The sequence below is a fragment of the Heterodontus francisci genome, chromosome 1 (genome assembly GCF_036365525.1).
Source record: "Heterodontus francisci isolate sHetFra1 chromosome 1, sHetFra1.hap1, whole genome shotgun sequence".
Lineage (NCBI taxonomy): Eukaryota > Metazoa > Chordata > Chondrichthyes > Heterodontiformes > Heterodontidae > Heterodontus > Heterodontus francisci.
This window is the reverse complement of record NC_090371.1, coordinates 36,709,984-36,724,056: the sequence shown is the minus strand read 5'-3', so window position 1 is coordinate 36,724,056 and position 14,073 is coordinate 36,709,984. Positions and strand designations below refer to the sequence as shown.

At 44.5% G+C, this 14,073-nt stretch overlaps 1 protein-coding gene across 2 annotated transcripts in view; it reads left to right on the top strand.

The window, feature by feature from the left end:
* LOC137368893 (lysine-specific demethylase 3A-like) overlaps positions 1-14,073 on the top strand; it is an 83,865-nt gene that overhangs the window by 64,423 nt on the left and 5,369 nt on the right. For both annotated transcript variants that reach the window (XM_068029146.1, XM_068029156.1), the window contains exons 17-22: positions 4,319-4,585; positions 5,970-6,141; positions 7,290-7,380; positions 9,644-9,774; positions 9,885-10,004; positions 11,703-11,842. In XM_068029146.1, the coding sequence (XP_067885247.1) occupies positions 4,319-4,585; positions 5,970-6,141; positions 7,290-7,380; positions 9,644-9,774; positions 9,885-10,004; positions 11,703-11,842 (921 nt within the window). The remainder of the gene's footprint in view (positions 1-4,318; positions 4,586-5,969; positions 6,142-7,289; positions 7,381-9,643; positions 9,775-9,884; positions 10,005-11,702; positions 11,843-14,073) is intronic.

The following is a 14,073-nucleotide window of genomic DNA, read 5'->3' as shown; positions in this document are numbered from 1 at the left end:
TTCTTGAACAGCTGCAGTCCTTGAGGTACACGCACGGTGCTGTTAGGAAGGGAGTTCCAGGATTTTGACCCAGCGACAGTGAAGAAATGGCAATATAGTTCCAAGTCAGGATGGTGTGTAGCTTGAAGAGAACTTGTAGGTGGTGGTGTTCCCAAGCATCTGCTGCCCTTTCCTTCGAGGTGGTAGAGGTCATGAGTTTGAAACGTGCTGTCGGAGGAGCCTTGGTGAGTTGCTGCAGTGCATCTTGTAGATGATGCACACTGCTGCCACTGAGTGTCGGTAGTGAAGGGAGTGAATATTGAAGGTGGTGGATTGGGTGCCAGTCAAGCGGGCTGCTTTGTCCTGGATGGTGTCTCGCTTCCTGAGTGTTGTTGGAGCTGCACTCATCCAGGCAAGTGGAGTGTATTCCATCACATTCCTGATTTGTGCCTTGTAGATGATGGACAGTTATTGGGGAGACAGGAGGTGAGTTACTCGCTGCAGAATTCCTGGCCTCAGACCTGCTCTTCTAGGCACAGCATTTATGTAGCTGGTCCAGTGCAGCTTCTAGTCAATAGTAACCCCCACAGTGGGGAATTCAGTGATGGTAATGCCATTGAATGTCAAGGGGCGATGATTAGATTTTCTCTTGTTTGAGATGGTCATTGCCTGGCACTTGTGCAGCACAAATGTAACTTGCCATTTATCAGTCAAGTCTGGATGTTGTCCTGGTCTTGTTGCACCTGGAAATGGACTGCTTCAGTATTTGAGGAGTCGCGAATGGTGCTGAACATTGTGCAATTATCAGTGAATATACCCACTTCGGATCTGATGGAAGGAAAGTAATTGATGAAGCAGCTGAAGATGGTTGGGCCCAGAATACTATTGAGGAACTTCTGCAGTGATGTCCTAGAGCTAAGATGTTTGACCGCCAACAAACACAGCCATCTTCCTTTGTGCTAGGTATGACTCCAACCAGCGGAGAATTTTCCCCCCGCTTCCCAGTGACTCCAGTTTTGCTAAGGCTCCTTGATGCCATACTCTATCAAATGCTGTCTTGATGTCAAGGGCAGTCACTCTCGCCTTGAGTTCAGCTCTTTTCCATGTTTGCACCAAGGCTGTAATGAGGTCAGGAGCTGAGTGGCCCTGTCAGAAACCAAACTGAGTTCCAGTGAGCAGGTTATTGCTGAGTAAGTGCTGCTTGATAGCACTGTCAACGACCCCTTCCATCACTTTACTGATGATTGAGAGTAGACTGACGGGACGGTAATTGGCCGGTTTAGATTTGTCCTGCTTTTTGTGTACAGGACATACCTGGGTAATTTTGCACATTGCCAGGTAGATGCCAGAGTTGTAGCTGTACTGGAACAGCTTGGCTAGGGGCATGGCTAGTTTAGCAACTCAGGTCTTCAGTATTATTGCCGAAACGCTATCAGAGCCCATAGCTTATTCAGTATTCAGTGCCGTCGGCCATTTTTTGCTATCACATGGAATGAATCAAATTGTCTGAAGACTGGCTGGCATCTGTGATGTTGAGGACCTCTGGAGGAGGCAGAGATGGATCATCCACTCGGTACTTCTGGCTGAAGATGGCTGCAAATGCTTCAGCCTTTGCGATTTGCACTGATGTGCTGGGCTCCCCCATCATTGAGCATGGGGATATTCGTGGAACCTCCTCTTCCTGTCAGTTGTTCAATTATCCACCAGCATTCACAACTGAATGAGGCAGGACTGCAGAGCTTAGGTCTGATCCGTTGGTTGTAGGATCGCTTAGTCCTGTCTATTGGATGCTGCTTCTGCTGTTTGTCGTCCTGTGTTGTAGCTTCACCAGGCATGCCTCATTTTGAGGTATGCCTGGTGCTGCTCACCTGCACTCTTCAATGAACCAGGGTTGGTCCCCTGGCTTGATGGTAATGGTAGAGTGGGGGATATGCCTGGCTATGAGGTTACAGATTGTGGTTGAATACAGTTCTGCTGCTGTTGATTGCCCACAGTGCCATATGGATGCCCAGTTTTGCATTGATAGATCTGTTTGAAACAGTGGTAGTGCTACACAACACGATGGTGGGTATCCTCTATGGGAAGACTGGACTTAATCTCCCCAAGGACTGTTTGGTGGTCAAGCCTACCAATACTGTCATGGACAGATGCATCTGCAACAGGTAGATTGGTGAGGATGAGGTCAAGTAGGTTTTTCCCTCGTGTTGGCTTTCTTACCACCTGTCGCAGACCCGGTCTAGCAGCTATGTCCTTTAGGACTCGGACACTTCGGTCAGTAGTGGTGCTACCGAGCCACTCTTGGTGATGGACATTGAAGTCCCCCCACCCAGAGTACATTCTGTGCCCTTGCCACTCTCAGTGGTGTTCGACATTGAGAAGCACTGCTTCATCAGCTGAGGGAGGGCAGTAGGTGGTAATCAACAAGAAGTTTCTGTGCCCATATTTGACCTGATGCCATGAGATTCATGAGGTCTGGAGTCAATGTTGGGGACTCACAACAGGGCAACTCCCTCCTGACTGTATACCCTTGTGCTGCCAATTCTGATGGGTCTGTCGTGTTGGTTTGGTACAATTGAGTGGCTTGCTGGGCTATTTCAGAGTACATTTAAGAGTCAACCACGTTGCTGTGGGTTTGAAGTCACATGTAGGCCAGACCAGGTAAGGAAGGCAGATTTCCTTCTCCAAAGGCCATTAGTGAACCAGATGGGCTTTTACTACAATCAATTCATGGTCACCATTACTGAGACCAGCTTTTTAAATTCCAGATTTGTTAATTGCATTTAAATTCCACCAGCTGCCATGGTGGGATTCAAACCCATGTCCCCAGAGCAATAGCCTGGGCCTCTGGATTGCTAGTCCAGTGACATTACCATTACAGTTAGCCACTGCCTCCCCATTACGGAGTTGAAGTGCAGCTGCTTCAAGACAGCAGCCCACCACCCCATTCTAAATGGAAAAGTCCTGGGGAAAATTCATGTCCAGAGAGTTTTGGGTGTTCAGGTCCACTGTTCCCTGAAGGTGGCAACGCAGGTAAATAGAGTGGTCAAGAAGGCATACGGCATGCTTTCCTTCATCGGACGGGGTATTGAGTACAAGAGTTGGCAGGTCATGTTACAGTTGTATAGGACTTTGGTTCGGCCACATTTGGAATACTGCGTGCAGTTCTGGTCGCCACATTACCAAAAGGATGTGGATGCTTTGGAGAGGGTGCAGAGGAGGTTCTCCAGGATGTTGCCTGGTATGGAGGGCGCTAGCTATGAAGAGAGGTTGAGTAGATTAGGATTATTTTCATTAGAAAGACGGAGGTTGAGGGGGGACCTGATTGAGGTGTACAAAATCATGAGAGGTATAGACAGGGTGGATAGCAAGAGGCTTTTTCCCAGAGTGGGGGATTCAATTACTAGAGGACACGAGTTCAAAGTGAAAGGGGAAAAGTTTAGGGGGGATATGCGTGGAAAGTTCTTTATGCAGAGGGTGGTGGGTGCCTGGAACGCGTTGCCAGCCAAGGTGGTAGATGCGGGCACGATGGAGTCTTTTAAGATGTATCTAGACAGATATATGAATGGGCAGGAAGAAAAGAGATACAGACCCTTAGAAAATAGGCGACATGTTTAGATAGAGGATCTGGATCGGCGCAGGCTTGGAGGGCCGAAGGGCCTGTTCCTGTGCTGTAATTTTCTTTGTTCTTGTTCTTTGTTCTAAAGGCTGCTCAGAATGAGCAGTAAAATGTGGTCTTGCTTTGTCACCCAAGACCTCAGAGCAAATGTACTAAAAACACAAATCCAACCCATTAATGAGAGTCTGTTGTGCCAACATGACGCTATTGCCATACTCTCCGTCCTTAAAGCCTCTCTTGTTCTAGTTGGTATTAAATTATGGGCAAGTTCATTATGCATGTACAGTGGCGCAGTGGTTAGCACCGCAGCCTCACAGCTCCAGCGACCCGGGTTCAATTCTGGGTACTGCCTGTGTGGAGTTTGCAAGTTCTCCCTGTGTTTGCGTGGGTTTCCTCCGGGTGCTCCGGTTTCCTCCCACATGCCAAAGACTTGCAGGTTGATGGGTAAATTGGCCATTAGCAATTGCCCCTAGTATAGGTAGGTGGTAGGGAAATATAGGGACAGGTGGGGATGTGGTAGGAATATAGAATTGGTGTAGGATTAGTATAAATGGGTGGTTGATGGTCGGTACAGACTAGGTGGGCCGAAGGGCCTGTTTCAGTGCTGTATCTCTAAACTAAAACTAAACTAAGTGACATGGCAAGGCTTGTCCTAACTGACTCTCTACCTGTAAAATATCTGATCGCGTTTGGATTTTAACTTTTTGTTTGCTTCTGTATTAGTCTGATACAGGATCAAAGCACACCTCCAACCTCCTTGATGACATCTTTGCCTCACTGGTGCAAAGCAAACCCCCTAGTGATGGATCGAAGACACTGAGCAAAATGTGTGATACCCGAGAGCTCCCAAAAGCTGTGCCCGGAAAAGTCCTGATTTTTGGCTCCGATACCCCTCATACTTGGTACTGCGGCGGGCGTTTATTGTGCTTGCAAGATCCAAGCAACAAGAACAATTGGAATATTTTTAGGGAGTGCTGGAAGCAAGGGCATGTAAGTATGGAGCCTGGAATTCTTTGCAGAGAGAAAAGAAAGTTTTCCCAATGCAGGTGGAGTGTGCAAGCATCCGAGGGTGGCACCATATTCAGTGCATTTACTTCCCATATCAATAATATAGTCAACGTGCAATCACTTGAGCAACAGTATGGAGCAATAAGCAAATTGGTATTACCCGCCCATCTGGGTAGAGTTGTAACCCATTCCTCTTCATGGTGTTTCTTCTACCCTCTATCATGAGCTTTGTTTTGAGTTTATATTGTGTGCCCAGTCAGTGGTCCACGTGCAAAGACTCCACCTGCTTCTTGTCACTTCAATCATGTGCAAATCCACTTAATTATCATTCAGACTCATCAGAGGATTGCCTGCAGCTTATAATCGCAGCACTTGTCCTACTTCTGCTAATCAATAGCCCACACAATCCGATCGAATGGTTTTTCGCTTAGCAATTGTAACTTAACTGTTGTGTCTTTGGAAACTCATTAGCACTATGTTTGAAATACAAAGAGAAAGTGCTGGAAATACACAGTCGGTCTGGAAGCATCTGTGGAGAGAGCAATCGGGGTAACGTTACTGGTCTGTGACCTTTCACCAGGAACTGATATGCATTCTATAAATTGCTTTCAGAATCCTTAACCTCTATCAAATCATCCCTTAGCCTTCTGTATTCCGAGGAAAAGAAGCCTAGTTTATGTAATATCTCATAATTTAACCCTTGGATGCCTGGTAACATTCTAGTGAATCTATACTGCATTCCTTCCAAGGCCAATATGTTCTTTCAAAATAGTACACTGCACTCTGGATGTGGTCTAACCAGGGCTTTGTTGAGCTATAATAATGCTTCCTGTTCTCTATTTTCAAACCCTCTAGTTATAAAGGCTAGCGTTCCGTTAGTCTGTTTTGATTTTTTTTTTGTGTACCTGACATTTTAGTAATCTGTGTACATGAACCCCTAAACATCTTGAATTTCCACTATTCCTAGCTTTTCACTATTTAGATAATAGTCAGATCTATCCTTGTTTGGTCCACTCACAATTGCCAGTGTTGAAATCCATCTGCCGCAGTTTTGCCCAGTTGTCAGTAATTATTTTACGAGATCAAACAAACCTCTCCACTTCTCTTTCCTCCTTTAAGACCCCTTTGACCAAATTTTTCATCACCTGTCCTAATATCTCATTATGTGGCTCGCTGTCAAAATTTTGTCTGACAAACCGCTCCTGTGGACTGCCATGGAGCGGTTTACTAGGTTAAAGGTGTTATATAAATGCACATTGTTGTAACAGTGAACTTCCCTTCTGTCAACTTACTGCCTCTGACTGCTCCATTCTTCCCATCACGCTTAGATTGCATTTAATAATAGTTTTTTTTCCCCGTTATTTAGCCGGTAATTGTATCTGGTGTCCACACGAAGCTACGCGAAGAACTCTGGAAGCCAGAAGCATTTGGGAAAGAGTTTGGAGAGCAGGATGCTGACCTGGTTGACTGCAGAACCAACACGATTATTGCTGGTGCAAAAATACGAGATTTTTGGGATGGATTTGAAGACCTTTCACGTAAGTAGTACCAATAAAAAAAAAACTTGTATTTTATATAGGGCCTTTCACAGTCGCAGGGCATCCAAAAGCTCTTTAAAGCCTATGAAGCACTTTTGAAGCATAGTCACTGTTGTAATGTAGGAAATGCACAACAAGCTGCCATGAACAGCAAGAAGGTAATGACTAGTTAATCTCTTTTTTTAGTAATGCTGATTGAGGGATAAATATTGGTCCTTTCCGTCCACTTGAGAGGGCAGATGAGGTCTCATCTGAAAGACGGCAGTGCAGCATTCCCTCAGTACTGCACTGACTGTCGTCTCAGATTATGAGCTTAAGTCTCTGGATTTTGGACTTGAACCTATGGCCTTCTGACTCTGGTAAGAATGAACCACAGTTGACCCCACTGTTCAAAGTGATGTGAAGCTTAGCGGGGTAAAGAGACAACCATCTGCAGCTAAACCAAACCGGTACCAAGATTAGTCCTCTCCTGCTGTTTAATCCAGAAATACAGTACAGCTGGGTTAACCTTGTCCACCAAATACCTGTCCCCTCAAACAGAACCTGGTATATGTCGCTGCAGGTACTTGAGCTATGGACTTTACTCAATCTCTGCCCTTCAACACAGCAGAAGCTCCAATAGTTCCTCCTTCTCCAAAACATTTTAAAATACCAGATTTCAGGCAGTTAGCTGTGTCATTGGAGTAAACAGAGGAAGGTACTTGTCAAAGGCCATCACCACCACCTCCTCCTCCTTGTCAAGTGTGAGGCAGCTGCCCACATTGAGATTGCAGTTATTGTCTTCTGTGTGATGCAAGTAAATTGAAAAGAGGAAAACCAAAAACGTAGGAAATAAACAGCAAACCATCAGTATCAGAAAGACGCATGACACCAGACACATTAACCTGTCACTGGAACTGTAGTCACATCATTCCTGTCTTGGCATCCATTGCAGTTTGCCTTGCTTTGGAGGTGTTATATAAATGTTGCTGCTTAATATTTATAGCATTTAATGCTCCCTTGCTCCCCATTGAAAGGAAGTGCATTTGTTTAGACGTTTAGATATTTCACTAAATTTGAATACCATACGCAAGAAGAAACTGTATTTTCTATTGTCAAGACCATTATTTTGTGAGGTTTAATGGAAATTCTTTTTCTTCCTTTTTAAGGACGTCTTGCAACAAAAGAGAGGGAGCCGATGGCTTTGAAGCTGAAGGACTGGCCTCCAGGAGAGGATTTCAGAGACATGATGCTTTCTAGGTACGTGATCTACTTGGCTAAAGATGGGCTTGTCAAAGAACTGGTTGTGCAGTACTGCAGGCAAAAAGCATGTAAGATTAATGTACTATACTGAAATTTATTTAGAGACTTTTTTACAACTGGGGATGTAGGCATTGCTAACAAAGCCAGCATTTATCACCCATCCCTCATTGCCCTTGAGAAAGTGGATGGCCACCTTAAAAACATAAGAACACGCAAGAATTAGGAACAGGAGTTGGCCATTTGACCCCTCATTACTGCTCTGCCATTCGATAAGATCATGGCTGATCTGATTGTAGCCTCAACTCCTCTTTCCTGTCTGCCCGCAAACCCTAGACTCCCTTGTCGATCAAAAATCTCTCCAACTCATCCTTGAATATATTCAATGACCCAGCCTCCACTGCTTTCTGGGGAAGAGAATTCCACAGACTAATAACTCTCAGAAAAAAATTCTCCTCATCTCTGTCTTAGATGGGAGACTCCTAATTTTTAAATTGTGTCCCCTAGTTCTAGACTCCCCCACAAGGGGAAACATCCTCTCAGCATCCACCCTGTCAAGTTCCCTCAGGATCTTCTATGTTTCAATAAGATCACACCTCATTCTTCTAAACTTCTATGGGTAAAGGCTCAACCTTTCCTCACAAGATGACCCCTTCATCCCAGGAATCAGTTGAGTGGACCTTCTCTGAACTGCTTGTAATGTGATTATATCCTTTCTTAAGTAAGGAGACCAAAACTATACGCAGTATTCCAGATGCGGTCTAAGGCCCTGTAAAGCTGTTGCAAGACTTTTGTATTTTTATACTCTATTCCCCTTGCAATAAACACCAACATTCCATTTGTCTTCCTAATCACTTGCTGTACCTGCATACTAACTTTTTGGGATTCATGTACCAGGACACCCACATCCCTCTGTACTGTGGAGTTCTGCAGTCTCTCTATATTTAAATAGTACACTGCTTTTTTTTATTCTTCCTGCCAAAGTGCACAAGCTCACATTTTCCTACATTATACTCTATCTGACACGGAACACAAAAGTCCGAATGTATCAAGCCTGTGTCCTCAGTACCTTGCTCTACAGCAGCGAGGCCTGGACAACGCATATCAGCCAAGAGCGACGTCTCAATTCATTCCATCTTTGCTGCCTCCGGAGAATCCTTGGCATCAGGTGGCAGGACCATATCTCCAACACAGAAGTCCTTGAGGCGGCCAACATCCCCAGTACATACACCCGACTGAGCCAGCGGCGCTTGAGATGGCTTGGCCATGTGAGCTGCATGGAAGATGGCAGGATTCCCAAGGTCACATTGTACTGCGAGCTCGTCACTGGTATCAGACCCACCGGCCATCCGTGTGTCTGCAAACGCGACATGAAGTCCTGTGACATTGATCACAAATCATGGGAGTCAGTTACCAGCGATCGCCGGAGCTGGCGGGCAGCCATAAAGGCGGGGCTAAAGTGTGGCGAGTCGAAGAGACTTAGCAGTTGGTAGGAAAAAAGACAGAAGCGCAAGGGGAGAGCCAACTGTGTAACAGCCCCGACAACCAATTTTATCTGTAGCACCTGTGGAAAAGTCTGTCACTCTAGAATTGGCCTTTATAGCCACTCCAGGCGCTGCTTCACAAACCACTGACCACCTCCAGGCACTTACTCATTGTCTCTCGAGACAAGGAGGCCAAAGAAGAAGACGACTCTATCTGCCAGATTTTTGCCCACTCATTTAACCTATCTAAATCCCTTTGTAGACTCTTTATGTCCACTTAATAGCTTGCTGTCCTACCTAGAACCATTGAAAAATTACAGCACAGAAGGAGGCCATTTAGCCCATTGTGTCTGCGCCAGATCTTTGTGTCATTAGCAAGTTTAGCTCCCATACATTCTGTCCCTTCGTCCAAGTCATTGATATAGACTGTAAATAGTTGAGGCCCTAGTATTGGTCCTTGTGACACTCCACTAGTAATGACTTGCCAACTTAAGGTGGCATAGTGATGTCACTGGACTAGTAATCCAGAGCCCAGGCTGATGCTCTGGGGACATGGGTTCGAATCCCACCAAAAGATTAAATTTGAATTCAATTAATAAATCTGGAATTATAAGAGAGTCTAATGGTGACTATGAAACCATTGTTGATTGAATTGTTGATTGTTGTAAAAACCCATCTGGTTCACTAATGTCCAGGACTTTGTTCTAGTTATGATGAAACAGTAATATATGTCCAAATTAACAAATGGTTTCCTACTTTATTGTGCATTTTCCCTACAGATTTGATGACCTGATGAATAATCTACCCCTGCCTGAATATACCAAGAGAGATGGCAAGCTGAACCTGGCCTCCAGGCTGCCAGACTTTTTTGTTAGACCTGATTTAGGTCCAAAAATGTATAATGCTTATGGTAAGTGAGCTGTGTTGCCCTTTCCATGCTGTCTGCTCATATTTGGAAGGGTTTTGTAGAAGTGGAGGCTCTTAGTGTAAATGGTTAAATCTTTTTCCTCTGTTCCTTAGGATTATTATCAGCAGAGGATAGAAAGGTTGGAACGACAAACCTTCACCTAGATGTGTCAGATGCTGCTAACGTTATGGTGTATGTAGGAATCCCCAGTGGCCAGCCCAATCACGAAGAGGGTGAGTGCCTTATGACTGACCTTCTAACCAAGTTATTTTTGAAAAGAATTGGTGAACAGTAATTCTTCACTGCATTAGTTTCATGGGATTGCATGTTCTTTTGGTGTCAGTGTAGCCAAGTGGTAGAACTCTTGCCTCTGAGAGAAGGTTGTGGGTTTAAGTCCCGCTCCAGAGACTTGAGCACACAATCTAGGCTGACATTCCAGCGCAGCACTGAGGGAGTGCCACGCTATCTGAGGTGCAGTCTTTGAGATGAGACAGTAAACTGTCCTGTGCTGTAATTTTTTTTCTTTTCTTTTCTTTCTTAAACAATTGTCTTTCCTTTCAAGTGGACATATGAGGCATGGCATTATTTTGAAGAGCAGGGGAGTTCTCCCTGGTGTGTTGGCTAGTATTTATCTCACAATCAACATTACTTCAAAAAAAAACTGTAATCTGGTCATTATTGTATTGCTGACTGTGCAAATTAGCTGTTGTATTTTCCTACAACAGTGACTATAGTTCAGAAGTACTTCATTGGATGTAACTTGTTTTGGAATGTCCTGAAATTGTGAAAGATCCCATATAAATGCAAGTTCTTTTCATCTCTTTCCTTTCTCCTCTCTTGTCTCTTCCATCTTGAAGTAATAACAATGTTTTATTCCAGTATAATACAGTAGATTATAATCTAATGATAAACCATGGGTTTTCGCCACTGTCGTGATTGTTTCGGAGTCAGGTGTCCAACATAACAATAGAAAGAGCTTGAGTTTATGTATCGCATTCACAAGATCAAGACATCCCAAAGCATTGCACAGCTGTTGAGGTACTTTTGAAGTGCAGTCACTGTTGTAAGGCATGGAAAACACTGCAAGATCCCACAAGCAACCATGATGGTGGCCGAGGAATAAATTTTGGCCAGGGCTCTGGAAGAGCTCCTACACTGATCATCTAATAGCGTCATAAGGCATTTTTTAAAATGTTGACTTGAGGGATCAGTCAGGCCCCGGTTGAAGTTCCTCAGTAATACACCAAGGCAGTAACTTACATTATGCAGTCAAGGTATACAGACTGATGTTTCTCTTCAAACTTTCCTGTGTGAAATGTTGGTTGTAACAGGAACCTGGTTCCTTTACAAACAAAGCACCGCATCCTTTACCATTTCACCAAAATAGCCATGTCTGACATAAGCTGACATTAACCAGAGTTGAAACTCCAGATTCCACAGCGTATTACAGAATGTGTATCCGTTTAGTATGCATACCAGTGGTTTGTAGTTCTAGATGATCTTGTAATACTTTTTTTTTTAAAAGCAAAATAACAGTTCCGACAGATTCAGTGGGTGAATACCAGTTGGTTTGATACTGGGCCACAGACCAGAAATGTCCTCGGCTAATCCTGGTTTGTGTTGAGTTACTGATCCTGACTGACACACTGCTTAGTTAGCCTCAAGTGTCCCTGGCTAGGGGGAGGAGAAAAAAATAGCCTCCGTTCCTGATGAGCGCACTCCTGAATATCATTGGAAAGTGCAGGTGTGTAGAGATTGAGTGAGCACAGGGTCAGATCTTTGAAAGTAGAGGGGAAAGTAATTTTTTTTTAATTTAAAGAAAATCAACCCTATGCTTCACAATATCATAATGGTTGTTCAAGAAAGATTTAATCAGCCAGTGCCAGTGGGAAGCACTTTGGTTAACCATTCATTTATTTTATTTTTGATAGAAATTCTGAAGACTATGGAGGATGGTGATGCAGACGAGTTGTCAATAAAACGCTTCACAGAATCCAATGAAAGACCTGGTGCCTTGTGGCACATTTACTCAGCCAAAGATGCAGAGAAGATCAGAGATCTGCTGAGGAAGGTAAGGTGGAGGAGAAGGTTGGGATTTTTGCAGAATATACATGTAATTATTCTGAGACAGAGAAGAGGAATTTGGCGTCTTCCTTGTTTTCCAAGATGATCCAAAGTAGAAAGTTGTGGCAGCTGAGATGGAGAGGCAATACTGTTTCAGGTCTCCATCACCGACCATGCCTTTCATATCCTTTACTATTTGCATCGTCCTACCTGCCACAATTCCTTCAGCCCTTATTCCCCCATCCCAGCCAAAAGAAAACCCCTTTATCAGCATCCTTTCTAATCCCCAACTCCTCTGGTTTCCATATAACCTAACATTGTTGCCTATTCTGACTTGCTAAATGGTAGCCTTCCTTCTGTCTTCAGCAATATGTATTTTTTCCCACATTGTAGCTCTTTCCTATTCCAGCTGGTTCTTTTGCCTTTTGTCACCCCTGCACCACCACCCCCACCACCCCCCCCCCACCAACCCAAGGGCTACTCCACCAACCTTGGTGACCTCCAGTATGAGAGTCACAGTCTTCAGCAAATTCGATCATCCACCACCAGACTTCACTTGATGATCTCAAATTGCACTGGCCCTCCTTTCCGCTATGCCAGAATCAAGGGAAACTCAAAATTCCTCTTCAGTTCAATTCAGTCCTGCCCTTCAACCTCCCACTGTCAGCCCCTTGTTCCTACCTCGTGCCAAATATGAGGAGCTCACATTTTTGTCTACAGTCTGTTCAGTTCCTTCATATACCACTGGTGATTGATTCATTTTCCCCTTTTTTCAATGCACCCCACCCACCCAAACCTCACTCAGTCTCTTCAACCCTTGCCAATACCTGCTCTCATGCATCCTCTCGAATCACTCAACTATCTCTTCTTGGCCCAATGCTTGCTGAAGTAATCAACTGCTCACTTCTGCTCTGACACTGACATATCACTGTGTGTCCACCTAAATTGCTTTTGTCAGCTACTCTTTAAAAATCCCAGTCTGTTCCCCTGTGCCATCTCCTTTCTTTAAGGCTCTCGAATTGTCACCCACCTTCATGGCTGGCCGCTTCACATTCCTCTTTGTATTCCTTACGTGTGTCTGGCTTCCACCCTTCCCACATAACTATGACTGCCCTGATTCTGCTCTTCTGAGGCACCACCTCCTCTCATCCTCCTTTATTCTCTCAGCAGTTTTTGGCAGGGTTGACCACTCAGTTCTCTGTGGTACCATCTTATCACAGTATGGAATCAGGGGTCCATTCCTCTCATCACAATCTAACTAGTGCACCATCTGAAATGTTTTCTCTAAGGCTTCCCAGAATTCGCCTTTAGCGCCCCCACCTCTCGCTGCAAGTCTTTGTAGAAAGAATTTATATGGATGTGCTCCAGCCATCCCAAATCTCTTCACATCTAATTAATCAATTTTGTGTAGGCAAAGCCAGCAACCAGTTTACCTATAGCAGTGTCTATCAAAGAGCAAATAGATGGCTGACTGACTGACTAATTCATGTATTTGTGGGGGTGATGGTTTGAGGGAGGTTGTTGGCCAGGGCACCAGCCGAGTTCTGTTTCCTTTCAAACAGTTCTGTAGGATCTTTAATGTCTGCCTGAACTACCAAAAGCAAAAGATTGAGTCCTGATTTATTCAAAGACAGCATTTCTGACGATATTCTCACTGGATTATGTACACAATTCCTAGAATAGAGTTTGAACTCTTGAACCTCTGACTGTAGAGAGTGCTACCAGCTGTGCCCAGCTGACATTGCAGTACCTCTTGACAGCATTAGCTACAAACATGGGCTTGGCATCCGTGTGTTCACTGACCATATCCACCTCTCCCTCGACCTCACAACTTTTTCTGTTACCTAACTGCCTAACATCAATTCATAGGTGAACTTCGTCCAGCTCAACATCTGGCAAGTCCGGAGCAACTTTTTTCAGCACTTGTGCCGGACACGTTGTACTGTTAACCCTCATTTCCAGTTGTTTGGTTAGACTGATCACAACAATGCGAAACTTCAGTGTCGTCTTTGATTCTGATTTAAGATGGAAACTGTACATCTGACTTCCACTCTGCATTATTATTCATCTTGTCATGTTTGGCTTCTCTCCTTGGCAGCTATTAGTCATCCACTTTGCATAAACTCCATTTCATCCAAAATTCCACCACCTACGTCCTATCCTGCACTAAGCCCCAATCACTTACTTTCCCTGTTTTTACTGACCTTTGCTAGCTTCCATCCTTCACACTCCCTTCAG